Consider the following 27,430-nt stretch of genomic DNA (forward strand, 5'->3'; position numbering starts at 1 on the left):
TCCATGTTCCCCCTCCACCTGGGGTGGATCGTGGTAAAAGAAAATGTGGAGGGGGAGGTTTACATACATGTGTATTCATCACGAAGACCCAACTGTCCTAGCGGCATTTAAGAGTGCTTACCTTTGATAATGTACAAACATCTTGAGAGTGCTGACTTCACTCAAACCTCTTTAGAATCCATGGTGGTTAAGCATTACTTAAAATCTGCTGATGTCCTTAACGTGTCTAATAATGGACATCAGTTTATTTTACTTGAAATAAACTATAAACAAAATGAGTGGCCTGCTGAGACCTTTGAAGGAGTTGCAGTAAAGTGGCGTGTGAATTGGTACAGTTGTCAGGTGGTGGATGCATTGGCACAGTTGGCAGGTGGTAGATGCATTGATCCAGCTGGCTGATGGTGGATGCATTTGTGCAGTTGGCAGGGGGTGGATGCCTTTGTTCACCTGGCAGGTGGTTGGTGCATCAGTACAGCTGCCAGGTGGTGGATGCATTGCTACAGTTGACAGGTGTTGGCAGCATTGGTCCAATGGGCAGGTGGTGCATGCATTGGTCCAGCTGACATATGGTGGATGCTTTGATGCAGCTAGTAGGTGGTGAATGTATTGGTGAAGTTGACAGGTGGTTGATGCATTGGTCCAGTTGGTGGATGGTGGATGCGTGTGTGCAGTTGGCAGGGGTGTATGCTTTGGTTCAGCTAGCATGGGGTCATGCACTGGTCCGGCTGGCAGGTGGCGGATGCATTAGTCCAGATGCCTAGTAGTGGATGCATTGGTGCACTTGGCAGGAGGTGGATGTATTGGTGAAGTTGACAGGTGGTGGATTAATTGGTCCAGTTGGCTGGTGGTGGATACATTTGTGCAGTTGCAGGTGGTGGGTGCATTGGGACATTTCGCAGGTGGTGGATGCAATGGTGCCTGTGTCCCTGTATTGTTTCAGGAAGTATAATCACCTTTGCCTCATTGGAAATTGTCCTCACACTTTAGCTGGTGCATGATGTTATCCTATGTTCTTTCTTGTGTTTATAATTTCTGCACATAGTTTTGCTTTTCAATTCTGCACATGAGTCTATGCAGGAGATGCTTAGCTCAAGCCCCCAGCACATCCCACCAATGGTCTTTGGTGTCTTTGCCTGAATGCCAGCAGTAGTACATTGAGTTCTGCTTGTGTTAAAAAGTGCACATATAGAACAGAAAATAATAGAATGCTGAAAAGGTTTAACAAAAGATCTCAAAAACTCAATCTTAAATTTGCGAAAGCAGAATAAATTAACCATTTCACTCAAATAACACTATAGAGACAGTGCGGATGGCGGAGGAAGGGTTGAAAGGTATCCCGGGGAAGTACTGTTGAAGTATAGGCTACTTGAGCACAAGGGTGTAAGCAGAGGTTTAGCCCCCACTCCCCCGCCCCCCACTCCACTGTCAAAAAGTTATTTCCCCAAAAAAGTGTTCAGCTAGGTAACAGGTAAGCAGGGAAGAGGTGAGGTGACCCATTATGTGTTTAAAATACTCATTCTATGAAAGAACATTTTCAATTATTTTTTAGACCTTTCAATTGTGCATGTTTAATTGCATTGCATTTATCATGTCATCAGTAGCAATGCTATACTTTGCCGTTCGACTTTTTACATTCAAGACATATGCACTCATTATCATTCCACCCTATCAAAACCCTTCTCACATACATGTCCATTCTGAAGTAGTTATAGGTCTATGTTCTCCATATGATTACCCTCCCCCTTTCTGTGTCTTTATTTGCAGCTGGTGCTGGAGGCTTACAATGTGCCCGAGCTCTCCGCTGGGGTCAGCTGCACCTTTGAAGATCTCTCAGAGTTAGATGGCATGGTGGTGGGCAACCAAATCCGGTGCATCTCGCCTGCAGAGAAGGAAGTGCCCCGGATCATCACGGAGAATGGTGAGTGTGGGCAGAGCGTGGGCATTCAGACATGGGCAGGTTTTGCCCTTTTCCACTTTAAACCAATTGGATTTCAGCTCCCCTGACCCTACAAACCTTGCTACTAACCTTAGTGAATATTTAATGTAAAGTGGTCTTATATAGCACTCTTCTGCCAGTAAAGTTGGCCCCGTTGTGCATGGCTCTGTAAGAAGGGAGGGCAGGGTATGTTAGTCGGAGAGCGGGAAGTCAGATGCAGAAACATTTGGTGTTGCTGGATGCAGGTCGGAAGTACCCGTTGCCTTTGTGTCGATTTTAACATCTCTACATTGTTTGTGGTTGGTACCGACCAGGCATGTTAGTCATATTGGCATCCCCCCCGATTGTGGAGTGCAAAAATTAACAGCATGGTCATTGATAGAAGACGGTTAGGGTCTGAATCTGTTAAATACACTAGACCTAGGAGGTCATTTGTAGGAGTGTGGTAGGTGTAAGGAAGCACAATTTTAGTAGTGAGGAGTTAGTTAAGGGATGAGGAGGTGGAGAGTGGGGGTGAGGAAGTTGTCACTTTCTGGCTCTTCGTTGTAGATTTCACTGAGATTAAAAGTGAAGACCAGTGTCATGCGGGAGAGGTGGCATGCATCAACTTGGTTCCCACAGATGGGAACAATGCTTGTCAATTAGCCCATGTTTCTGGTGCTCAGTTTTTAGTCAGTTGCTATTATTTTCATTTTCTTTCAAAGCGGTTGGTTGAAAGGCCAAGTCTTGAGCTGTTTCCTGAAAGTAATGTGGTTCTCCTCCAAGCTGGGAGTTTTGGGTAGGGTGTTCCACAGTTTCTCGTATTACTGGGGATGTAGGCACCTGATGGAGCTGTGCAGTAGTTAGGCAGGTGTAGTTGTCAATTAATATACAATGCAGATGCTGTGTGCAAAGCACTATGGGAAAGCTCCTAATGAGTTTGGCATACAGGTAATTGGTCAACTGAAAAAGCCGGTGTCCCTATCACCCAGGGGTTAGGGAACAATCAATACGCATACAGAAAAAGAGCAACAACCAGGGGTTTACTTTGAACAATACATTTATTTATACATTACCAAAGAAAACAAATTCAATTCTTTAAAGTAAGAGGAATTTCATGAAGCCAGAAGCAGATGATAAGTTAAAAACTGTACAAATTCACACAAACAGTAGACCAACTCTACCATCCATGCCACATACTGCATAAAATCAAGCAAATGGCATCATCAAAAGTAATCTCAAAATGATACATAAACAACCAAATTAACCTAGAGAACATCCCAAAGAAACAATTTCACTAATAATTAACAAACCTAGACAATATTCATTAGTCCACAAATACACAATTGAACAGTCTTTTAGGGCCTAATAGCATCTCATAGGTCCAAGAACCCATATAAAGAGTCCACAGTCCCACAGTTTTACAGCCTGATGGCTCCACATAGGCCTTCAACCCCAACCGGTTTCGACGTATATATGCTTTATAACGTCTTCATCAGGGGATAAACACTGCAAAGCAAATAAATAAACACAAACATTATATGTAGCCGCTGGATGAAAAAGGTGGAAATACACTAACAATGTGAAAGCAAGCTCTTTTAAATGGGGAGCTGGTATACAGGTAATTACACAGAATCAAATCGGGCTGTGTACTAGGTGTTCATGTATTGATGTGCAGTTAAACAGTTGTTAGTGACGCCTGTATAAATACATTGAGTTAATCGGGCTGTACGCTTGGTAGCCGGTCAAACAGTGAGTTAACTACACAGTAGTGGTTAAGTATAATTCAGATATATGCTAGATATGCATGGTTATAGTGTAAAGCCATAAAAGTGTGAGGCCAACACAATATTTCGAAATAGCTCTGTGTTGTGTGTATGTGTGCAGCAACAGAGTGTATGTGGCTATGTGCTTGGTATTCAGGCAATTACAAAGAGTGAAATTCAGCTATGAATTCGTTTTTTTTAATGTGTTATTGTGTCATGGATTTTTAAAAAATAAACCTTATGCAAAATTTCAAACATTGTTAGGCATGCAGTGAGCAGTGCGGTGAGAAGCAAAATTGTTATGATGATTAATTCAATGATTAGCAGCTTAGGTGTTATGTATGCATGTGACAATATAGTTAGCTGTACAGATGTAATGGCTAGTAAACACATATATAGGGCCTCATTACGACCCAGGCGGTAAGGGGTTAACGGCGCCGTAAAAGGTGGCGGCGCCGTTAACCCCTTACTGCCTAATTAAGAGGTCCCTTTGCGGGTCCCTACCTTAACGGCTGGTTTTACCAGCTCTGGTTTTACCAGCCGTTAAGGATTGGACCCGCAAAGGGACTTTGGAGGTAATTACGGTAGCGCAATTTGCAGTACCGTAACTACCGCCTACCCCATTTCCATTGAGCCCTATGGGGGCAAAAATGGGAATGGGGAAGGGCCAATGGTGAATGGGAAATTACCGCCCCACCCACCCTGGAATGGGGCTGTAATTCCGCCATTCACCATGGCGGAATCGGTAAAATACCGGCGGAAACAAAGGCGCTACTAGCTAGAGTATACTAGAGTATGGCGGTAAGGGATACCGGTCACCGTTAACGAGACCGGTGCCGGTAATCCGTAACCGCCACATTCCGAGTTCCCTAACGCCTCGTCGCTTTTAGCAGGCGTTAGGGACGAGGGCGCAAAGGGGCTATTTAGCCAATAACGGTGACCGTAAAGTGCGGTCACCGTTATTTGCAATTTCCCCATTCCCATTGAGTCCTATGGGGGCTCATTTGGGAATGGGGAAGAGCCCTGGGGAATGGGAACTTACCGCCCTGGTCAACTCGGAATAGGGCGGTAATTTCCCATTCCACCAGGGCGGTGCCGGTACGGGTCCGGTGCCGACCAAGGGGCTACTACCGCCATTGGTTAGCGCTGGACTCGGAATGAGGCCCATAGTCTAGACAATTGTTAATAATGCCATCTAACCACAATGAGTCAACATTCTTAGCTAGAATTTCGGGCAAAACAGGGTCAGTCTAGTCATGGGTTATGGGGTCAGCAGTATAATTAGCTATACCAATTATATTTCTTGTGTCGGCAAACACAATGATTCAATACTACTCAGTGATTGGTGTTCAGGGGCATATATTACAAGGTGAACAGTTGTGGTGTGCATACACAAAAACACATGAGTCCAAAAAGGCTATGTATCAGGTATCCAGGCAATAACACAGTGAGTCATACCCGTTTGTGCACCAGATGCTGGCTGCAGTGTAAGTAGCCATACATATGTGTGGCTGGCAGAATGATTCAATATAGCTGTGTGTTAAGGTGTTCAGGCATAGATGTCAGGGTCCAAACAGATTTACTGGTACAGATGCACAGAGCCAGTATTTTCAGTCAAGTTATGCGCTAGGAATGCAGTGGAAAATGTAAGCGTAGATTAACCTTACCTGTATGATGAGTTTTCTCTGTCCTATCTGTCCTAAACAGTGATAGCACCATGGATGGGACTGGGGTGCAAAGTGAACCGGCTAACAGAAGGCCCCCTTTTCCATTGCCCTTCACCTGGCTGCCTGGGAAGGGGCTGCCCTAGGGACATTGCTGAAGAAATGGAGAGTGAGAAGGCCAGAAACAAACAAAGGACTTGACCACAAACACAGTGCTCGAGGAGCAGTCAGATCACACAACTGGCTGGAAATCACAGTCAAAACACAGATGCATCCCTCCAAAAAGACACCAAACAGGCCCTAAACGCCTTGCCAAGTGGTTGCTGTGCAGGATGGCTACAGAATACAAGCAGGAAAGCAGGAGGCTGCAGCAAGAGAGGGCTGCAAATAAAAGACCAGGGACACCTGACTCCCTCAGCCAATTGCTGTGGGGATTGGAGGGGAAAGGAAAAAGGGCAGACACAAACAAAGGACTAGACCACAAACACAGTGCACTCTAGTAATATAGGCAAATGTCCATCACTAGATATAAAGGCAGTACATCCATTCACTTGACAGCCAAAATAATTTCACTTGAATTACCCTTTGGAATTAAACTGGGCTTCAGAATTGTATTAATTTGTAGTTTATGCTACACTATACTCAGTAAGTCTATATGGACTATTACTACGTACTTTGACCCCTTGCTAGCCATGGAAACACACGTGGAGCCAAATTATCTATGATCAGGCCAAATACTGAATGTTTCTCTGACAATCTATTTTAGTGTTGGAAACCTAAAAATATTAAAATGACACCGCCGTTGAATAATATGGCTTAAGACTGTCTTTTTTTTGTTTTGCCTATTCAGTAGGACTGTAGCTTCTGCATATAAGCTGAAACACTTAGCATGAGAAGTGAAGACATGAGAGAGATGGGATGTGAGAAGAGCAGCACGCCCTGTGGGTGTTGTTTGGCCATTTAACCACCCAATGCCTGTCCATGGCCAGCAGGTCCCTCTGGCTATTTTTAGCCATTACCTGCACATACCCATGAAAAACACTCCCCTCTCCGGATTTCGGTGATCAAGCTCTGTGCTTTCATGGGGTTGCCATCGTTCCATCTAAGCAGTCTCCCGAAAGTAATCGCGTGATTGTAGTAGCTGTAAAGCAGCTCCCGGTGTAAAGATAATCGTCCCCATCACGAGTTTGGCGGTAACCCTTAATTGTGGCGGTAACGCTATTACCATATTAACGCCATATTTAAGGGTGCGCCAAATCACTGGTTTGGCAGCATGTAACCCCAGCTCTGAGTTGGGGGCAAATGCACCGGGAATTTTTTGATTTCCGGCGTAATTACCACACAGTAATACTTCTGACGGTAATTACGCCGCAAATTCCCCATTGGGTCCAATGGGGAATAGGGAATTCCCCAATGGGCCCATTGAGGAATGGGGAATTACTGTTGCACCAAACCCGTGATCCGGCACTAATGGCACCATGGGGTGTGGCGGTAATGTTATTAGCCCTATTATCATCTACCTATATATACAAAAAACAAAACTGATGGCTTTGCCAATGTTTGTTTTAAGTGGACCTGTATGAAATTGTTTTTAATTAACATAAATTAGTTTTAAATGCACAGGCATCACTTGGGGATGGCCAGGGGTAGCAATTGCGAAACCTTTGAATTTTCAACACTGTGGATTGATCTGCAACCCATTTGATTTGAAAGAAATCCAATTATTGACCTGATGAAAGTAAATCTGTTTTCACCTTTGGTAGTTACGTTTACAAGATGAGATTATACCTGTTATCAATTACAGTTTTATAACATGCTTACACTCCAAATTTTAATACAGTGGCCCATCATGGGACAGAGGAAAGAAATGAGGTGATATGACTCCCTGCAATTTAATTGAGTTATAAAGCATCCTGTGTGTCACTTTTGCGTTCCCTGTGTTTTGGTGAATTGACCCCTCAAAGTTTAGAAGTGAGATTCCATCTTGGTTTAATAAGATGATGTTTGTGCGACTGCAGACAAGGGCAGACTGCTTGTGAGCTATCCTGCTCTCTTTAAACATTAACTATTTTACATGCCGGGTGCTAGTGCCAACCCATGAGAAATCCTGGTTCACTCCTGGCGGAGTGTCTACAGACGGCGCCTAATATGGTGACTGCTGGGAAGACACTAATGACCACAAGATACCAGTCAGTGGACCAGATCGGCGGCGCCCGCCAGCAGGAAACATTCACCACCAGGGATATCTGCTTGGGCCTAGGTGAATGTGTCCCACCTCAGAGATCGGAATAGTTATACCAGCGGCACATGGGGAACCATTGCACAGGTTAAGACCGGCTTGGGAGGTTTAATCGCAGGATAATTCATCAAAGTCGAATTTGTCTCCTTTTATAAAAACAAATTTGCCTGCAAATATATGTGGGGGTGGGTAAAGAAAAACATTGACGAATTCAGATTTCGTCCTCATGTAAATCACATAGAACCGCTAAGACCTACCATGTATTCATTTACCACCTGTGAGGAAAACAATGACCAGGTTGATTACCACACAGTAATTTATTTCGCTGAAAGAATAGTGTACGAAATGTTCCGCCAGCCCCACAAATAATATACCCTGGCTGGGCAGAAACTATCATTCCATGATATCGGCCCACACGCCATCTACATACGCTGCCGTGTATTCAGCCTTCAGACGGAAAACCACAGGGTAAGGTCACTTAATGGAATTTACAATTTAAAACTTTTCCAGGCCATTACCAGCTAATAAAATGCATTGCAAAGCGACATCTTCGTATGGAAATACCGAAACACCACTCCATAAAAATATGCAAATATGTGCAGTGGAAAACAAGGTCCCATAAAAAATAAATGTACAGAACAAACTCGATGAATATAGAATATGGCGTATTCCTTTATAATATTAAGGACATGGTAATTCGCAGTACAACAGCAATGGCAAGGTGCAGTCAAATGAATTAAATGCACCAATTATAATCAATACTTGCAGAACAGCACTGTGTGCACATCTTCAGTTTCAAGGCACACAAATATTAAGGAATTGTTACATTGTGAGCAGAAGAAGCTGGTGTTTGGAAGAGTTGAGCCCACAGTCTCTTCCTCCATCAGAGAAACCAGCTTTTCGAGGCGCACACGAGGAAGCCCATCAGGGAAGAGGTTGCTCCCTAACTAGGAGACTTCAAATACTGAGCACAGCAGGAACCTGAAAAGGTGTCTCTCCAACACTAATGTTAGGATTCAAGGGCTAACACGCACCTTCATTTGCACTGAAGTGAGTTATTGATTACAACACGAGGATATTGTTTGCCATATATATGTTGATCTCTTGGGGGAATCCCGCACCAAATCTATGGAATGCTGATGAAGCAATTTAACTAAGCCCAGCCTTGAGAGAGACCAGCAGACGCTCGAAACACGTTTTGGCACCAGGGCATCTGTACAATTTGAGTACAACCTATGATCATTGCAATTAAAGGAACAATTGTGAACATGCAACAGTGACATACCAGTGATATTCATTTGACCAAACTGATGTTTTTGACCCTTCTCCGACAATCAGCTAAAAAGACGAAACGCGCGTGAGATATTGAGCAGTAATTTTCTCGAGTGGTAGAAATACGTGAAGGAGATGAGCCCAGTTTGATGTGCATTGTCTCGGGAGGATAGCTCATTGGCAACGACACGGAGCAACACAGGTTCGATACGCAGGTCAATGCGTAGAATCCTCTGGGTATTAAGCGCGTTATAAATAACATATTATATATATCATATCATAACGCTTTTTATTCCTTATACAGATGAATTTGAAAAAAAGCTACAAAGCAGGTGCTACCTCAACATTGGACAACCTGTGACGGTTCTGGGATCATACGTGTGTGTGGGGGGGGGAGCTTAGTGGGACCACATTCAACTAAAAAGCACCTCCTTATATCTGCCTGCCTCCTTACCTTCGGCCACTTCTGTACTGAACACAAGTTTGCCTAACGATTTGCCCTTCATTCTTCCCATCTCATGGGTTCACTGAAAACTATTTAAACATAAATACATTAAAGGCCCCTCCCTATTGGTGTTTGAACACTGAGCCATGCGCATCTGTGCAGCTGTGTGCTATGGCTTATGTTTGATGGCCGCTGTCCTTGGTGCTGACACAAGTCCTTTGCTTCACTTGCATTTCTATCCTCATATGCGATGTGAACGAATGCGCATGCGCGTGTATGCCTCTGTGCTTCTTTCTGTATATGGGGTTCTGTGCATACGACGTGCTTAGAGGCTGGTTTCCGGCATGAACCGCAATATAAAACCTAATTGAAAATAACAAAATGTACGTGTGCGTTTGAATGTGTTTGCGTGCTGCTTGTTGTGGCCTGCTGTCTATTTAAATCGCTATGATTGTGTATGTGTGTTTGATGTGTGTGGTGTGTAGGTATGTGTTTCATTGTGTGCATACCTCTCAACTCGCATGCTGTTGACGGCTGCCAACCGCCATGCAATCAACGGACCCCATGCCAAGCCCCCATTACGCCCATTCACTTCAATGGGTTCTTACCTGCCCCCCAAAAATCGGGTGTTTTCACCCTCTTTGGAGAGACAAAAGGTTGAGAGCTATGCGTGTCTGTGCAATTTGTGTGTATATAGTATTTGTGCATGTATGCGTTGTCTGTTTAGTTGCATCTGTGTGTTTTGTCTGTGCTGCATGTTTCTGTGTGCTTTAAGTATGTGTTACATATGTGCTTGTGTGTGTTTGCGCCTGCATTAGAGGTTTGTATGTGCATTTTCTGGGTGCATGTGTGTTTCCATTTAGTAATGGACATGTTAATGCACTATGCAATTGGTCTATCTGCAAGAGTGCTCTCAAACAGCGCCATGTTTCATTCTTATTAAAGAAAATCACCGATATTAAGGCAAACTATGCATATACACAAGACTAGTATTCACTTCTGGAGCACTCTTGGAATGTGTAATTGCTGTTCGGATCGCCCGCCATTTTCCTCTGTCAGCTTCGTAGAAACTCGTGCTAGTCTCATGCTTTCTGGGGCGTGTAATGCGCGCAACGCCCGTGAACGCGCCTACGATGGCTGAGTCCGTTCGTTTTGCTGATGGTCAGAATTAGTTGGGCGTGAGCAGAAATGAAATGCAAATTCCCTTCCAGCTGTCTCAGCACATGCCTTGATGCAGGTAACTTCTAACCTGCAACATGTGCAGCCTGGGCCCAGCCAACCCTGTTCGACGTGCTTCGCCAACCTCCCTTTAGTGTGGAGATGACAGGGAAGACGGATGGCGGCGCCAGGACACGAGCCCCACAGACCTCTAACATGATTGTAATTTAAAAATCTGTAAGTGAAACATATTTGTTTCCAAGCAGCTGTTCTTGTTCAGCGTCAGGCAGGAGAGAGGAGGAGGTGGCAGTGCCCCGCTGGAGAAGACCCCATCTGCCCAGCGCAGTGCGGCGCGTTGGCGCCCACGTCGCGCCCAAGCGTGGGTTCTGGGCTCGCCAGTGTCCGTGTGTCATTTGCTTTCACCAACCAAATCATTGAATAGGACATGCTTAGCAAGGCTGTCAGAAGAATCAGCCGCAGAGGAGGCGGCCGTTTTAAGGGTTGACAATGACATTTATTAGGGAGCCATTTTTGTTGTTGCAAAACGGATTAATTGTCAAGCTCAATTTGGAATGATTGATTCATGGGTCTTCCAGGTGAGAGAGACGATAATGAAGGCACGTGACCAGGGTCAGGGACAGGCCTTGAGTTAAAAGTGGCCTCATCCATCAAGATGGGAGCGCCAAAGATTCAGGGATCTCGTCCAATCCGTGGTGACAGGGAGGGGGCCGTTTGCAGACCAGAGATGCTTTAGGGGGCTTTGAGAGGGGGAAGTATGCGGATTTGGGTGGTGGAATGCAAACAGAAGGCACATACAGTGCTTCCATGACAGCTCTGTGGGTCTTGCAGCGCTTAGAAGAGAGGCAGGCAGCAGGTTCAGGAAAACCATAGCATGCCTGTGGGATATGAGGGGGGTGTGTGAAAGAGAGGCAGGCAGCAGGTTCAGGAAAACCATAGCATACCTCTGGGATAAGAGGGGGGAGGGGTGAAAGAGAGGCAGGCAGCAGGTTCAGAAAACCATAGCATGCCTGTGGGATAAGAGGGGGGGAGGGGTGAAAGAGAGGCAGGCAGCAGGTTCAGGAAAACCATAGCATACCTGTGGGATAAGAGGGGGGAGGGGTGAAAGAGAGGCAGGCAGCAGGTTCAGGAAAACCATAGCATACCTCTGGGATAAGGGGGGGGGGGTGAAAGAGAGGCAGGCAGCAGGTTCAGGAAAACCATTGCATACCTGTGGGATAACGGAGGGGGGGGTGAAAGAGAGGCAGGCAGCAGGTTCAGGAAAACCATAGCATACCTCTGGGATAAGAGGGGGGGAGGGGTGAAAGAGAGGCAGGCAGCAGGTTCAGGAAAACCATAGCATGCCTGTGGGATAAGAGGGGGGGAGGGGTGAAAGAGAGGCAGGCAGCAGGTTCAGGAAAACCATAGCATACCTGTGGGATAAGAGGGGGGAGGGGTGAAAGAGAGGCAGGCAGCAGGTTCAGGAAAACCATAGCATACCTCTGGGATAAGGGGGGGGGTGAAAGAGAGGCTGGAAGCAGGTTCAGGAAAACCATAGCATACCTGTGGGATAAGAGGGGGGGGGGGTGAAAGAGAGGCAGGCAGCAGGTTCAGGAAAACCATTGCATACTTGTGGGATAAGAGGGGGGAGGGGTGAAAAAGAGGCAGGCATCAGGTTCAGGAAAACCATAGCATGCCTGTGGGATAAGAGGGGGGTGTGTGAAAGAGAGGCAGGCAGCAGGTTCAGGAAAACCATTGCATACCTGTGGGATAAGAGGGGGAAAGGGTGAAAGAGAGGCAGGCAGCAGGTTCAGGAAAACCATAGCATACCTGTGGGATAAGAGGGGGGAGGGGTGAAAGAGAGGCAGGCAGCAGGTTCAGGAAAACCATAGCATACCTGTGGGATAAGAGGGGGGATGAATGAGAGGCAGGCAGCAGGTTCAGGAAAACCATTGCATACCTGTGGGATAAGAGGGGGGTGAAAGAGAGGCAGGCAGCAGGTTCAGGAAAACCATAGCATACCTCTGGGATAAGGGGGGGGGGTGAAAGAGAGGCAGGAAGCAGGTTCAGCAAAACCATAGCATACCTGTGGGATAAGAGGGGGGGGGTGAAAGAGAGGCAGGCAGCAGGTTCAGGAAAACTATCGCATACCTGTGGGATAACGGGGGGGGGGTGAAAGAGAGGCAGGCATCAGGTTCAGGAAAACCATAGCATTCCTGTGGGATAAGAGGGGGGGTGAAAGAGAGGCAGGCAGCAGGTTCAGGAAAACCATAGCATACCTCTGGGATAAGGGGGGGGTGAAAGAGAGGCAGGAAGCAGGTTCAGGAAAACCATGGCATACCTGTGGGATAAGAGGGGGGAGGGGTGAAAGAGAGGCAGGCAGCAGGTTCAGGAAAACCATAGCATACCTGTGGGATAAGAGGGGGGGAGGGGTGAAAGAGAGGAAGGCAGCAGGTTCAGGAAAACCATAGCATACATGTGGGATACGGGGGGTGAAAGAGAGGCAGGCATCAGGTTCAGGAAAACCATAGCATACCTGTGGGATAAGAGGGGGGGGGGTGAAAGAGAGGCAGGCAGCAGGTTCAGGAAAACCATAGCATACATGTGGGATACGGGGGGTGAAAGAGAGGCAGGCATCAGGTTCAGGAAAACCATAGCATACCTGTGGGATAAGAGGGGGGGGGTGAAAGAGAGGCAGGCAGCAGGTTCAGGAAAACCATAGCATACCTCTGGGATAAGGGGGGGGAGGGGTGAAAGAGAGGCAGGAAGCAGGTTCAGGAAAACCATAGCATACCTGTGGGATAAGAGGGGGTGTGTGAAAGAGAGGCAGGCAGCAGGTTCAGGAAAACCATAGCATACCTGTGGGATAAGAGGGGGGAGGGGTGAAAGAGAGGCAGGCAGCAGGTTCAGGAAAACCATCGCATACCTGTGGGATAAGAGGGGGGGTGAAAGAGAGGCAGGCAGCAGGTTCAGGAAAACCATAGCATACATGTGGGATACGGGGGGGGGACATGAGTAAGAGGAACAGGGATGCCGGAACGAACGAGGGCACACAAGGTGGAGTGAAGGGGGAAGCACCCCTGCTGGGCTAACAGGTGGCAGATGACTGGGTGTGAGGGGGAGACCCCTTCAGGAGGCCCAGGACTATGGCAGCAATGGACTCGGGGTGGCAGGGGCTTCCAAGGAGGGGCCATTGCAATGTATGGGCACTGCAGCGATTGCCACGTAGGGACTGCATGCAGAAAGGCCTCTCTTTTGACCATCTTTCCTTCTTTCAGTGCCTCTCTATAACAGGAGGGTTTCATTCATGTAGTTAGATGGTGATGGGGATGCGGAAGAATTTGGGGTTCAGATCAGCACAAACACCTAACACTGCATCGGCTGCACAGGTAGCAGAGTTATTTAGCACATACCTTTTCCATGAGCTGCCGCCGTTCCCTCCAGAGTGTTAGGCAGCGCTCAGTTTGCAGCACAAGTAGTCTTACTGACCCCCTGTTTATAGCAGTGTTGTAACGAGTTGGGAATGGATATTTTGTAATGGGATCACAGATTTTGCAGCGAGTGCCCAACACTTCTATCTTTCCCTCTTAATTTCTCAACCATTATTTGCACTATTGTTCCTTTGTTCTCCAATTCATCCTGCCCCTTTTGTCTCCATCTCCCTTCCTCATCCGGCTCCCCATCTCCTTCCTTCCTTCCTTCCTTCCTTCCTTCCTTCCTTCCTTCCTTCCTTCCTTCCTTCCTTCCTTCCTTCCTTCCTTCCTTCCTTCCTTCCTTCCTTCCTTCCTTCCTTCCTTCCTTCCTTCCTTCCTTCCTTCCTTCCTTCCTTCCTTCCTTCCTTCCTTCCTTCCTTCCTTCCTTCCTTCCTTCCTTCCTTCCTTCCTTCCTTCCTTCCTTCCTTCCTTCCTTCCTTCCTTCCTTCCTTCCTTTTCCAGTCTCTGTTTTTTTTATTCTTTGTGTCCACGTTTTTAGTTTCCAAAGATGTTCTCTGTCTAATGACGGGACACATCCTCCTATCCTGAGCACCCGACTTCTAACCTCCCCTTTGAGTTTGCACATTTCATCCTCTCTGTTAAGAGAAGCTTCCCTTTGCTTCGCCTGCGTCCTCCTAATGGTTCTCCTTCATCCCATCATTGCCACCCGTCTTCTTCCCCCGCCTCTATTCTAGCCCCCCACTCTTTATTTGCCCAGTTTCCTGCTTCATTCCTTCCTTCTCCCTCTGCGCCCACTTCTCACACATAGATGCCTTTGGGCCTTAGTCCGTGCTCTACAAGTACTGTACGTTACATTCTCATCCGTTCCCTCTTCATCACGACTCTGTGTATCACCTTTCCCCCCTTAATCACTCCGTCCGTCCTCCATCTAGGTCTCAGCAATCGTCTATTCCATCCCATTCCTTACTTACTTTCTGGGCCTTACCCCTTTCTTTTTATTACCTTCTGCTGGCACGTTGTAGGCAACTTCTCCATCTTTGTAAACCATTCAGCTTAGTCCCTCCTCTAATGAGCATAGAAAGGGGACGATGGAGAATGTGACTTTCGAAAGAGTAACATTTGAATCAGAATATCTCATAGTTCTAGTGGTCGAAGTGAGCGGGAGCGGTTGGGAGCAGTGCTCCTCTACTTTTTTAAATTAAGTTTTACAGTTCCTATACTTTCATTTTAAAAAGAAACCGTTCCGGAAAGGTTTCATTTTAAAATAAAAGTGTAGGAAGAAGTTGAAGCTTGCACTTTCAGTGCACTGCACTGAACGTTCCCTTAAAAAGCAGGTGCATGTGTTTGTATTGCGTTTAAGAAGGGCATGGTGATTGGGTTTGTGGGGAGTGGGTGCAGGCCAGCAGGGAACATAGTTCCACTACTTCTTTTCGTACACTTTGACCACTGCATATAGTTCAAAATATTAGGTCGAAATTATCAAGTAATGTTGATGGAAATGTTCAGCTGTTAATTTCCATTGCAAATGTTAAACAAATGTATTAAGTTGTGTGAGTCACACTTCTGCAATAGCCCCCGAGTTGCAGAGCCTTACTGGCTGGCAATGGCCGGGGGCCAGAGTTGGGCCTAAAAATGAACACCATGGCCATTACCTGAAGCTGTTTCACAAGTAAAAAAAAAGCAACTTGAGAAAATGGCCACCATGGAAAAAAGCGAGAAAGGGACCACTCTTAATACTCTTAATCCCTTCTCCCTTTCCATGAAGGCCATTGACACTGGAATTAAGAAGCACACCACCCAGGGGTGTAGCAAAAGTGTCAGGTTGAGAGAAGCCACAGGAAGATAAGTGGATGCAGGGAGTGTGATCGGGAGGGAGGTCACATTGCTGTGGGTGACTGGAGCCCGGAACCTGGGAGGTAAGATGGCGGCATCCCACTTCTCAGGGGGCTTGGAAGGCAGGCAATAACATAATGTAATACCTGCATTCTGAGCTGACTGATTGGATGGAAGGTCGTCAAACGTCACATCCAATGGTGCAAGTTCAAATGATAAGCTCATGTTGGGATAGCCCCCTTTACCCTTCATGTCGCCAGATCCAGTATCTAACCCTGCAACAGGTGGTGACACCTCAGAATGCAGGGGCATCACAGTGGCGGTCCACATGTGAGATCTGGCCTCATTGGGCAGAGATGCCAACAGAGACCTTCCCGGTCTGAATGTAGGCCTGTGTTGCCTGCTTTTTTGTATCTATTTACTGTAGTGTGCTGGTCACCCATTGCAAGTATCAAAACAGGATCTTACTCATAGATTCATTCACACTGACTTACTTTTAAGCCTTTCCCACAAAGTGGCAGCTTACTGCACCCCCTTAGTGCCTAGTCCATGTAACAACTGCAGAGATTTGACTGGCGAGCTCTGGTCATCGCTGCATGTGGGCATAACGACAGGGGTATTTCCGAGGAGGATCAAGCCTCGACCGGGGAGCATGCTTTCTCCGAAGTGTAGGGCGTTTTATTTTTTGTGATAGTGGTCGAGGGTCAGTAAGGGTTCACCTTCTGAGAGGGTCTTATAATGAATGGATGGTGGTGAACACACACAATCTGTTTTGTCCCTTTTTTTCTATCTGGGGCTAGAACACCTCACACCCAGAATCACCAAGGTGCCTACCTCTAAACCCACAAGGTGCCCCCACACTGACTGCCTAGTTGTGCCCAAAGTCAAGAGATGTAAAGCAGGAGGTTCTAGCTTCCCCTACATTGCTGCAAAAACTTTGGAACAACCCCCCGCCCTCCTTTAGAGCTGAGAAATCTTACTGGCTATTCCACAAACCACTCAAAACACAGCTCTTCTCATAACCTGCTTCCCCACCTACTACAACACCTCCCACTCTGCCCCCAGACCTGTATATGCTAACTGTGCGCTGCTCACTAACAGGCATGATATGACTTCTCTTGGTAATTGATCTACTGCTCTCATTACTGCTGTAATTTCCGCTGACTGTATGACTAGCTATGCTTACCTGACGTGCACCAGTAACAGCGCCACAATGCCTCCGGGTTGTCTGTGCGCTTTATAAATTAAATAAATAAATAAATACTTAGGGCCAGATTCATGGAATTTTTTGCACGGTTGAAAGTGACTTTGCACTGCTGACAAGTGACTTTGCACTGCCGCCACAAACCCTGATTCATGGAACTCTGCAAAGTGTATTTTTGCAATGCAAATTCAGTGCAAAGTCATTTTGTAGTGCAGAAATGACCACTTGCACTGCTTGTATAAAACCAATAAAAACATGTTTGGAAAAAAAAATACACTTTGGACAGTTCCGTGAATCAGGGTTTCTATCGGCAGTGCAAAGCCACTTTTTTAGCAGGGCAAAGTCACTTTGAACCGGGCAAACATTCCATGAATCTGGGCCTTACTAGAGCACCCTTTGCCCTGGTACAAAAATACATTTAAAGAATAATATTTTAACCAGACGTATTTTTGCCCAAGTGCTTATACCATGAAAATTACACTTGCCAGGGCGACAAGGATTTCTAACATGGCCCCAATATTTTTGGCACAGGGGCAAACGTTACCCGTGTGGTAATACCTTGCAACTTTGAACTTGCACTGGTGCAAAGCTTCTCTAATCTGGCCCCAGTTGTATTCCTGTATTTCCCGCTGTGTTGCAGCATCCCGGTGGCCTGGCTAGGTAGTCACATGAGTGTGTAAACGTAGGCCTTGTGAGGTTATAATGTGCTGCCATATTGTCGTATGGCCATCCACGGTTCTATTTCCTGAAGATAGACGGGTCTCTCGTTTGTTGATGGATTTGTGTGGGGCAGGTATTTGGTGGCTATGTAGAAATCTCCTCCTAACTCGGACCTTCTACACCAATCTTCAGATTAACCTGTTATGCCATGTTTGTAATTCCGAGTGTGACCTATGCTCCCAGGTCATAGCTGATTCAGCCCTTTATCCTTCAGAGGACATGTTGAGTACCATTCAATGTTATTATACTGACCGCTCTTAGAAGCAGAAGGAATCTACCATGAAGCACTATACAAAAGCCTGACATGATTTTATATGAAACAAACAGAATTCATTGATATGCAATAATGCATGTTTTCTGCTATAAACACACATGATACACAACTTTATATACAAATGACATGCAGAAGGTGTAGCTCCAGACTCTACCTTGGGTGTCAGGCTCAGGGTGGGGCAGTCTACACGCCCAATGTTTGCCACTAAAGGTGCGCCGCACACCCTGCAAACTGGAAAGAAGGCCTAGACTGGATCAAAAGTCTCCAAACAGTATCAGAAGAAGGAGGGAAAGAGGCGTGTGTTCACCGGCCTCTTAATCAGCCACTTTATATACACACCAGGCCAAAGAAGGACCCGAGGCAAGTCAAGTAATCAAACCCCGAGTCCAGCCTCGGCGCCTGACACCTGATGACACACTCCACCTGCAGCCGCCGGCACCTGTGTGTGTCTAGCCTTACCCGTGATCCCATGAATACCACAGAGTGTGATCAGTGCTTTATTGTGCCTCAAATGCTGGGGGTCTGTACGATTCCAAGCACTTCCAAATGTGCGTCCTAAGAGAACAAAGGCACGCGGAGAAAGGGTGGTTCCACCAGGGAGACACAACAAGTCCACTGCTGAAAGTTGAGACTCAAAATCACATCCTATCGCCCCCACTGCTGCTCCTTCTGTCCACATAGTATCCAACTATTGACAGCCTCACTTTTCCTCGTTAGTTCTACTCCCACTCTTTTCACGAGTCCTGCTCGCACCTCTGCCCTCATGGTCACTCCTCCTTCGAACTCCTTCCTCACTCAACATTCATTGTATATTTGAGAACATCATCATTCGTCCTCCTCACGCGTCATCCTTGCTTCCTCCTGATTCCTCCTCAGTCACCCACGTGCCTCCTCACAGCACATTCCGTAATGCTGCTTTTCTCAACGTGTGTATCATTCACAACTAGTCCCTTTTAACGAGTACTCTGTCTCCTTAGTCATCATTCCTCTGGCTCATTCACCATTCATACTCCCCAGCCATCATTCAAACTCCCCAGTTATCATTCCTACTCCCCAGCTATCATTCATACACCCCAGTTATCGTTCATACTCCCCAGCCATCATTCATACACCCCAGTTATCGTTCATACTCCTCAGCCATCATTCAAACTCGCCAGTTATCATTGAAACTCCCCATTTATCATTCCTACTCCCCAGTTATCATTCACACTCCCCAGCCATCATTCCTACTCCACAGCCATCATTCAAACCCCCCAGTTATCATTCCTACTCCCCAGCCATCGTTCCTACTCCCCAGCCATCATTCATACTCCCCAGCCATCATTCAACCTCTCCAGTCATCATTCCTACTCCCAGCCAGCATTCATACACCCCAGCTATCATTCATACTCCCCAGTCATCATTCCTACGTTCCAGCCATCAATCCCACTCCTGAAGCAGCATGCCTCCGCCCGAGCCATCATTCATTCAGCCCATTAATTATTCTGACTTTAGTCATCATTCCTAATTCTCAGGTATCATTCCTAGTCCCCAGCCATCATTCCTACTCCCCAGTTATCATTCATACTCCCCAGCCATCATTCAAACTCCCCAGTTATCATTCATACTCCCCGGTTATCATTCATACTCCCCAGCCATAATTCCTACTCCCCAGCCATCATTCAAACTCCCCAGTTATCTTTCATACTGGCCAGTTATCATTCCTACTCCCCAGCCATCGTTCCTACTCCCCAGCCATCATTCATACTCCCCAGCCATCATTCAACCTCTCCAGTCATCATTCCTACTCCCAGCTATCATTCATACTCCCCAGTCATCATTCCTACGCTCCAGCCATCAATCTCACTCCTGACTCAGCATGCCTCAACCTCAGTCATCATTCATTCAGCCCATTAATTATTCTGACTTTAGTCATCATTCCTTATTCTCAGGCATCATTCCTACTCCCCAGGCATTATTCAAACTCCCCAGTTATCATTCATACTCCCCAGTTATCATTCCTACTCCCCAGCCATCATCCATACATCCCAGTTATCCTTCATACTCCCAGTCACCATTCCTTCGCTCCAGCCATCAATCCCACTCCTGAGGCAGCATGCCTCCGCCTCAGTCATCATTCATTCAGCCCAGTAAATATTTGGACTTCAGTCATCATTACTAATTCTCAGGCATCATTCCTACTTCCCAGCCATCATTCAAACTCCCCAGTATCATTCCTACTTCCCAGCCATCATTCGTACACCCCAGTTATCATTCATACTCCCCGGTCATAATTCCCACTGCACAATTTCCTCGTCCCCAGTTGTCATTCAATCTCACTAGTGGCTATTCCTCATGTTCAGTCCGCATTCCTACCCCCAGTTTTCATTTCTACTCCACAGTCTTCATTCCCACTCTACAGCCACCCTTTTTACACACTAGTTATCATTCCTCCTGGTCAGTCATGATGCCTGCTCCACAGTCATCATTCCTGATCCCTAGTCATCATTCCTACTCCATTTCATCCTTCCTCCTGCACAGTCGTCATTCATACTCCAAAGTCATAATTTCTCCTGCTCAATCCTCAGTTCCAGTTCACAGTCATCATTCTTACTGCCCAGTCACGATTCCTACTCCCCAGTCATAATTCCTTCTCCACAGTCATCATTCCTTCTGTTCAATGTTTTCCTACACCCCAGTCATATTTACTTCTCCTCAGACATCATTCCTTCTGCTCATCCATCATTCCTCCTGCTCTGTCATCATTCCAATCCACTAGTCATCATTCTTCCCCCTAGGTTATCATTCCTACTCTTCAGTCATTATTTCTCCTGCCAGTCCGGTTCCTGCTCCCCAGCCATCATTCATCCTGCTTATTCTTCAAATCTGCTCAAAAGATATCACGCCCACCTGCTCACTCATCATGCATAGTGCTTTTTAATCATCCCTACTCCCAAATCATCAAACTTAGTCCCAATCAACGATCTTAGTCAATGGTCATTGTTCATCTTGCTCATTCTCCATTTCTGTTCCCCAGTCCTCATTGCTACTCCCCAGACATGGTTCAACTCCACAGTCACCACCTCTACTCCACAGTCACCATTCTATCTAACCAGTCATCATCCCTACTACTCCAGTCAATGCCTCCTACTCCATAACCATTCCTACTCTACAGATCTCCTACCTACTCTGAAGACTTCATTCCTACTCGTCATCGCCATTCATGACCCCAATCTTCATTCCTACTCCACATTTACATCAAAACTCCACAGTCATCATTCCTCCTGCTCAGACATCATTCTAACTCTCCAGTCATCATTCCTTTTCCCCAGTTTTCACTCCTACTACTCGGTTATCATTCTTACTCTTCAGCCAAGATTCATACTCCCCAGTTATTCCACCCCCAGTCATCATTCCCCTTTCTCAGTCATCATTCCCCTTTCTCAGTCATCATTCCTACTCCTCAGCCATAAGTTGTCGTCCTCAGATCTTAATACTCCTCTTAAGAACTCACGTATCCTCCCAGACTGTGAGATACAAAACATGTACACTGCTGAAAAAAATGTTAAAAATAAATATAAAATCGTCTGAATATTATGTGAATATTGGAATAATATAACTGTAAATACCATGCACAGCTGCAGGAAGACAGTACATTAATGCAAATCACAATAGAATGAGGTTTTATGAGAGAGGAGGAGAAATGAGAATTTGCAGAGATACACACTAATGTGTCAACTGTAGGGCCTCCTCATTTCTCCTCCTCATTAAGTCGCGGTGAATGCATTTGTCTTATCCCCCAAATCACCTGGTTTTCTCTCAATGTAGGATCATTCAGTTTCAGTCCAGACTTTGAAAGATGTGGGTGACAGATATTGGTTAATATCAGGTCAATCGATGTTAGTAAAATGTTGCTATGAGCCTTGAGTTGAAGAGGTCAGTCCTTTTTCCCACCAGCAGGTGCTTAAATCAAACCAAGTAGACAGATAATAGTATAGGTCAGAAATTCAGAACCTCAAAGAAAGAAAAGTGGGCAATGTTGGTGAACCCTCATTAATTGCACACCTCCATTATCACTTTTGTGAAAAAGGTTCCCTCCGTGCAAATATTCTTCTTTCTACTATGAAGCGGAAAAGTAAGGACTAAAACAAAGGCTATTTCCTGTGTGGTGGAAAAGTGTAAATGCCTCCTGCAATTAACTATTGTGGAAGGCAATTACAATGGATTTCTCTGGTTGTTTTTAGCAGTGATACTTTCTTCTGGATTCCATAGGATTCTATTGCATTAACGCAGACATACATAATCATGCTGGTTTAAATGCACTCACGTTTGTATAGTGTAGCAGAAAATGGATGCAGACACAGTATATATTCCATGCTACCTACCATTTACCATGCAAATTTTGCAAAATGCGGCAGATGGGAAACAGTAGGGGGTAAACACTTTTGCCACCAGCTTTTAAAATCCACCCTGGAATCACAATGGTCCCCAAAGGGTATACATGACTAATAACATGCACATGGTTGTTTATTCAATATAGAAACTGAAAGTAATCATTTTAAAAAACTGTGCCAAATGAACAAAAAAGTAATGCAAATAAAAAATGCACAGAGGATGTAATGTGCATTTTTGATTTGCATTACTAAGAGAAATGTGCAGGTCACCTTATTCACAAATGTGAACTGCATATTTCCAGGGGCCTGTACTGCAGCCCAAATAATGCAATGGTTAGGCCCCTTGCATACCTTAATTCGTGGAGCATGTATAGCTCTCCCATCACCCATGTGGATTCTGGGAGCGCATTTATCACGAGAGGCCTTTAATTGACCTGTCATGAAATATGTTTAAACAAAAAAAAAAAACATTTCTATCCCTGTTTGTGGGATAGGCGAATAAGTGGGACAGTGGTGCATGAACAGGTCTGAAATAACCCTGCCATGCATTGCACTCCCCCTCCGCCTGTTGCATCGAGGTACGGGGAATGTGTTTGTTACATGCACATTTGAATGCACATCCCAGCGGAATTGCGTGCATCCCGTGAGATGATGCGCCACATACATGGGGACACATGTGCCAGGGTCATAGTACATGGCTCACACATCTCTATTGGGCTCATCGCACACACTGTACAGAGCAGGTTCACACTTTAGATACTTTTACAAACAATCAACATTCTTATGGACAAAATTCGACTCACTGCTCCAATAGCCCATGTTCCAGCCCAACAGTTGGCACCCCACTCCCCCACACCCCCAAGTATGGAATTGACTTAAACACATGTCTGCAAGGAAAATGCAGTGTTGTGGCACAAACATGCAGATTCTACTGTTGCATAGACTGAATTAAAATGGTGACCCAATAGTTGCAGAATTTCATCGCTTTGTCATTATCGTGCTCTACTGTTTGAAAACGAGCCTTACGGAGAGTGCTGCCTCATTTAAATGTATGTTGCTTTATTATTCGACACTTGCAAAGTGCCTCCCTGCCTTTCTTATACTCTCCAGGCACTGAGCTTGTTTTGGGTATTCAGCAGGCTGTAGCCTGAGCATTACATTATAAACTGTGCATTATATTGTAAGAAGCAGCAAGTGTATTCTTAGAGCTGCTTAGTGCCGTAACAGTATGTCAAACAGTTGTTATGTGTAGTGTGGCAGGTACTGTGTGTTGACTGTGGCATTAAATTAATGACAGCTGGCATGTGAACCAAAAATGCATCGGGGCTTCTGCTGTCTGTTATGGGGTTGTTTCTCTAAAAAGTGGAGTGAGCAAAGTACATTGAGACACAACTATATATTACAAAGGGACTGACTGCAGTTGTGGGCTCTGCAATTAAAAGGAATACATGCTAATGTAGCATGAATAATTGTCAAATGTTTACATGACAGACTGTACATTACGCTGCAGGAAAAACGATTTCTTTGGCTCAGACGATTGGCGCTGTTACATTGTCTATAATGGTTTTTGTGAGTTTAGTGTGGCATATTGTGGTTTCGAAAATGTGAGCACATTAGTCATTATATGTAGCTGGTCAGATAGCAGAGCAAGTAAAGTGCTTGCTTTGACATCTGTGCAGAGACTGCCGACGCAGGTTCGAATCCCGGCAGGGCCAAACTCAGCCCTTCATCCTTCCAAGGTCAATAAATGAGCACCACACACCGTGGGTAATAATAAGCAGCGCGCAGATACCTGAGGGTTCGTAGCGCTACATAAATGCACAATTATTATTATCACATTTTTGGAACACTGGTCATATGTGAACCAGAGAGCAGACATTAACATTGTACGGTCTTCCAGACCAGCTGCCATAAGAATACATGGGCAACATGATATATGGTCACCATTTAAGTGGCATTTTGTACATTGTGTTCCACATTTGAAGATGAGAAACCTTGAAATGTCTATTGTGATGGAAACCTTCCAATAAACTGAGCGGTCTGAGTTGGGAAGCAATGGGCGCAACAAAGAGATTCCGTAGAAACCAAAAAAGTGACTTTCTCACATCAACTGCTAAAGAGCTGCACATTGCCCCCCCCCCCCTGCGGATTCTGTGTGAACCCCTGCATGCTACTATTCCGCTATTGCACTGGCCACTGAAAGCAGAGGGGTGCGCGATTTAAAGGAAGTGAAAGGTGTCGCTGTACTGGAACACTCATAGGAGCTCATTTTGCTCCACGGCAGAATTTGGCGTTGGGGAGCAGTTACGTGTAGACATACATGAAAGTGGTTCAGCGATGCCAAATTTTGGTCTTTTGCACGGCAGAGTAAGAGGTGGCGTACACGCGTGCAAATGAGTGAATGCTGCCTGCCATGCTAGCATGGCAGGCAACGTTTGGATCGTGAATGCTGCCTGCAATGCTTGCAAGGCAGGCAGCATTTACAATGGATCCCTATAGAGCCTGCAGGAGGACTCCATGGGGATCCCCAGCATTTGCACCAGCATGAAAATGCATGCCAGCATGAATGCTAGGGCATTTATATGGCGGCGAGGAAGGGTGGTGGTGGAAATGAAAGTTGCATTGCACCCTCCTCTCTGCCGTACAAATGAATGAAAATGGGGCGTGACATTAGTGGAAGGTGTAAACGCCCTAAGCAAGGCTTTACGCCTTCATTATGCCCCAATTAACATTAGATCCATAGTATAGAGTGGGATACATAGATTAAAAGGTGGCATGGATATCCGGTGTTCAAAGCCTGGCTGCAGAGGCTGAGCTGCCGCTTGAAGTGGTGACGTCATGACCCTGTGACTCAAACCATATATTACATCTACTCATCAGCCACACCTACCGATGAAGAGTGCATTTCACAGGACACCAATGAAGCAATACAACAGGACACATTGCAGGGCTGACCTTTAAAATGCTCCTATTTTACAGCTGAGAAAGGCAATTAGAGGTTCAGGGTGATTTGCTCAAGAGCACAATGTGTCAAACGACTGAGCCAGGACTCGCCTCAGGGCCCACTGGCATTTTTTATGGCGCCATTATCAGTGGTGGACTGGAAGCCAAAAGAGGCCCTGGAAATAATGTTCAAAGTGACCCCATATTACACCTTTTCAGCAAGCCCAACCCTTTTCATTTGGAAATACATTTGGAAATACTACACAAAAGAAGCCCAGGGTGCAGAGGCCTAAGGGGACATCTCCAGAGTTCCCTATAAGGCAGTTCCCCCCTGGTCATTACAACCCTAAGAGTGAAGAGGGGGAGGCCCAGGGTGCAGAGGCCTGCCCGTAAATCTCCAGAGTTCCCTATAAGGCAGTTCCCCCCTGGTCATTACAACCCTAAGAGTGAAGAGGGGGAGGCCCAGGGTGCAGAAGCCTGCCCGGAAACCTCCAGAGTTCCCTATAAGGCAGTTCCCCCCTGGTCATTACAACCCTAAGAGTGAAGAGGGGGAGGCCCAGGGTGCAGAGGCCTGCCCGGAAGTCTCCAGAGTTCCCTATAAGGCAGTCAACCGGGTCATTACAACCCTAAGAGTGAAGAGGGGGAGGCCCAGGGTGCAGAGTCCTGCCTGGAAATCTCCAGAGTTCCCTATAAGGCAGTTCCCCCCTGGTCATTACAACCCTAAGAGTGAAGAGGGGGAGGCCCAGGGTGCAGAGTCCTGCCTGGAAATCTCCAGAGTTCCCTATAAGGCAGTTCCCCCCTGGTCATTACAACCCTAAGAGTGAAGAGAGGGAGGCCCAGGGTGCAGAGGCCTGCCCGGAAGTCTCCAGAGTTCCCTATAAGGCAGTCACCCCCCCCCCCCCCGGGTCATTACAACCCTAAGAGTGAAGAGGGGGAGGCCCAGGGTGCAGAGTCCTGCCTGGAAATCTCCAGAGTTCCCTATAAGGCAGTTCCCCCCTGGTCATTACAACCCTAAGAGTGAAGAGGGGGAGGCCCAGGGTGCAGAGGCCTGCCCGGAAGTCTCCAGAGTTCCCTATAAGGCAGTTCCCCCCTGGTCATTACCACCCTAAGAGTGAAGAGGCGGCATGAGGTAGTGTGCTGCACCTGCGTGTAGTACCGCACAGCATTGTTCGTTCATTGTGCATGCCAGATGGAACTTTGCCCTGCACCTTTTTCAAAATGCATGTATTTGTAATAAATATATATGGCATATATGGGATACATATGACAATTATCTCACATGTGTGACATGCACTATATGATCTATAGTGCATGTATGGCATATGCTTATTCCACATGTGTATCAATATCACATATCAAATATTCATTTGATATGTGATGACCGCCTGGAGACCCTTTAAATGGCCGCAGTGCACGGTATAAATGAACTTCACATAACATAACATATATATGATGTTCAGGGTGACATAGATGGGCTCCCTGAACGTCCCCCCAAAGCCTCACATTTCTGGGGAGCGCAAGGTAACACTCTGAATGGGAACGTTGCATTGACAGCACTCAAAGTTGGGCCCCTAGTGTGTCAACCCCCTCACCCCACTACTCTTCCACCCATGAAGGCGGGGACCCCACTGGAAGCCCCCAGCTTTAGGCCAGCTACTTGCCTGAGGCACGAAGATACCTGCAAGCATTTGATGGCGCTATACTGTCTTCCACGTGCTCTCACAGCACTTGAGGTTGGTGCCAGGTGGCACTTCTGTGCCACCTGGCATAGCTGAGTGCTCACGGAGGGACGTGCTTCCCAGCAACCAGTGCAGTGCTCCCAAAGATGTGTATTTCCTTTCAATAGAAGCTTCCCAGGGCACAGCGTGACTTGAGGAACAGTGAATAGGGTTGTGCACGACGTCCACCAGTGACTGCATGCATCTGTGTCATTATGGATAAATGGTGTTGTGTGGCTGAGTGAAGTGCCTCGGCTGCTGCGCGTTGACTGAAGGGGGATGTGGGCCTGTTCTCTGGCACAGGTCCCTCTCTACACACTCCTGCCCTCCTCTCATCTCACCTCTTTTGCTGTGCTTCTTCCCCAGGAGACCACCACACTGTGCAGCTGCTGCTCAGGTCCAAGGAGACGGGGATGACCTTCGCCAGCACCAACTTCGTCTTCTACAACTGCAGCGTTCACAACTCGTGAGTTCA

At 46.4% G+C, this 27,430-nt stretch overlaps 1 protein-coding gene across 4 annotated transcripts in view; it reads left to right on the forward strand.

Moving 5' to 3' along the window:
- PLXNA4 (plexin A4) overlaps window positions 1–27,430 on the forward strand; it is a 1,277,179-nt gene that overhangs the window by 835,578 nt on the left and 414,171 nt on the right. For all 4 annotated transcript variants that reach the window (XM_069629627.1, XM_069629628.1, XM_069629629.1 and 1 more), the window contains exons 7-8: window positions 1,765–1,918; window positions 27,322–27,421. In XM_069629627.1, coding sequence (XP_069485728.1) covers window positions 1,765–1,918; window positions 27,322–27,421 — 254 coding nt within the window. The remainder of the gene's footprint in view (window positions 1–1,764; window positions 1,919–27,321; window positions 27,422–27,430) is intronic.

The sequence above is a fragment of the Ambystoma mexicanum genome, chromosome 12, assembly GCF_040938575.1.
Source record: "Ambystoma mexicanum isolate Mex_15411 chromosome 12, UKY_AmexF1_1, whole genome shotgun sequence".
In the NCBI taxonomy this organism is placed as follows: domain Eukaryota; kingdom Metazoa; phylum Chordata; class Amphibia; order Caudata; family Ambystomatidae; genus Ambystoma; species Ambystoma mexicanum.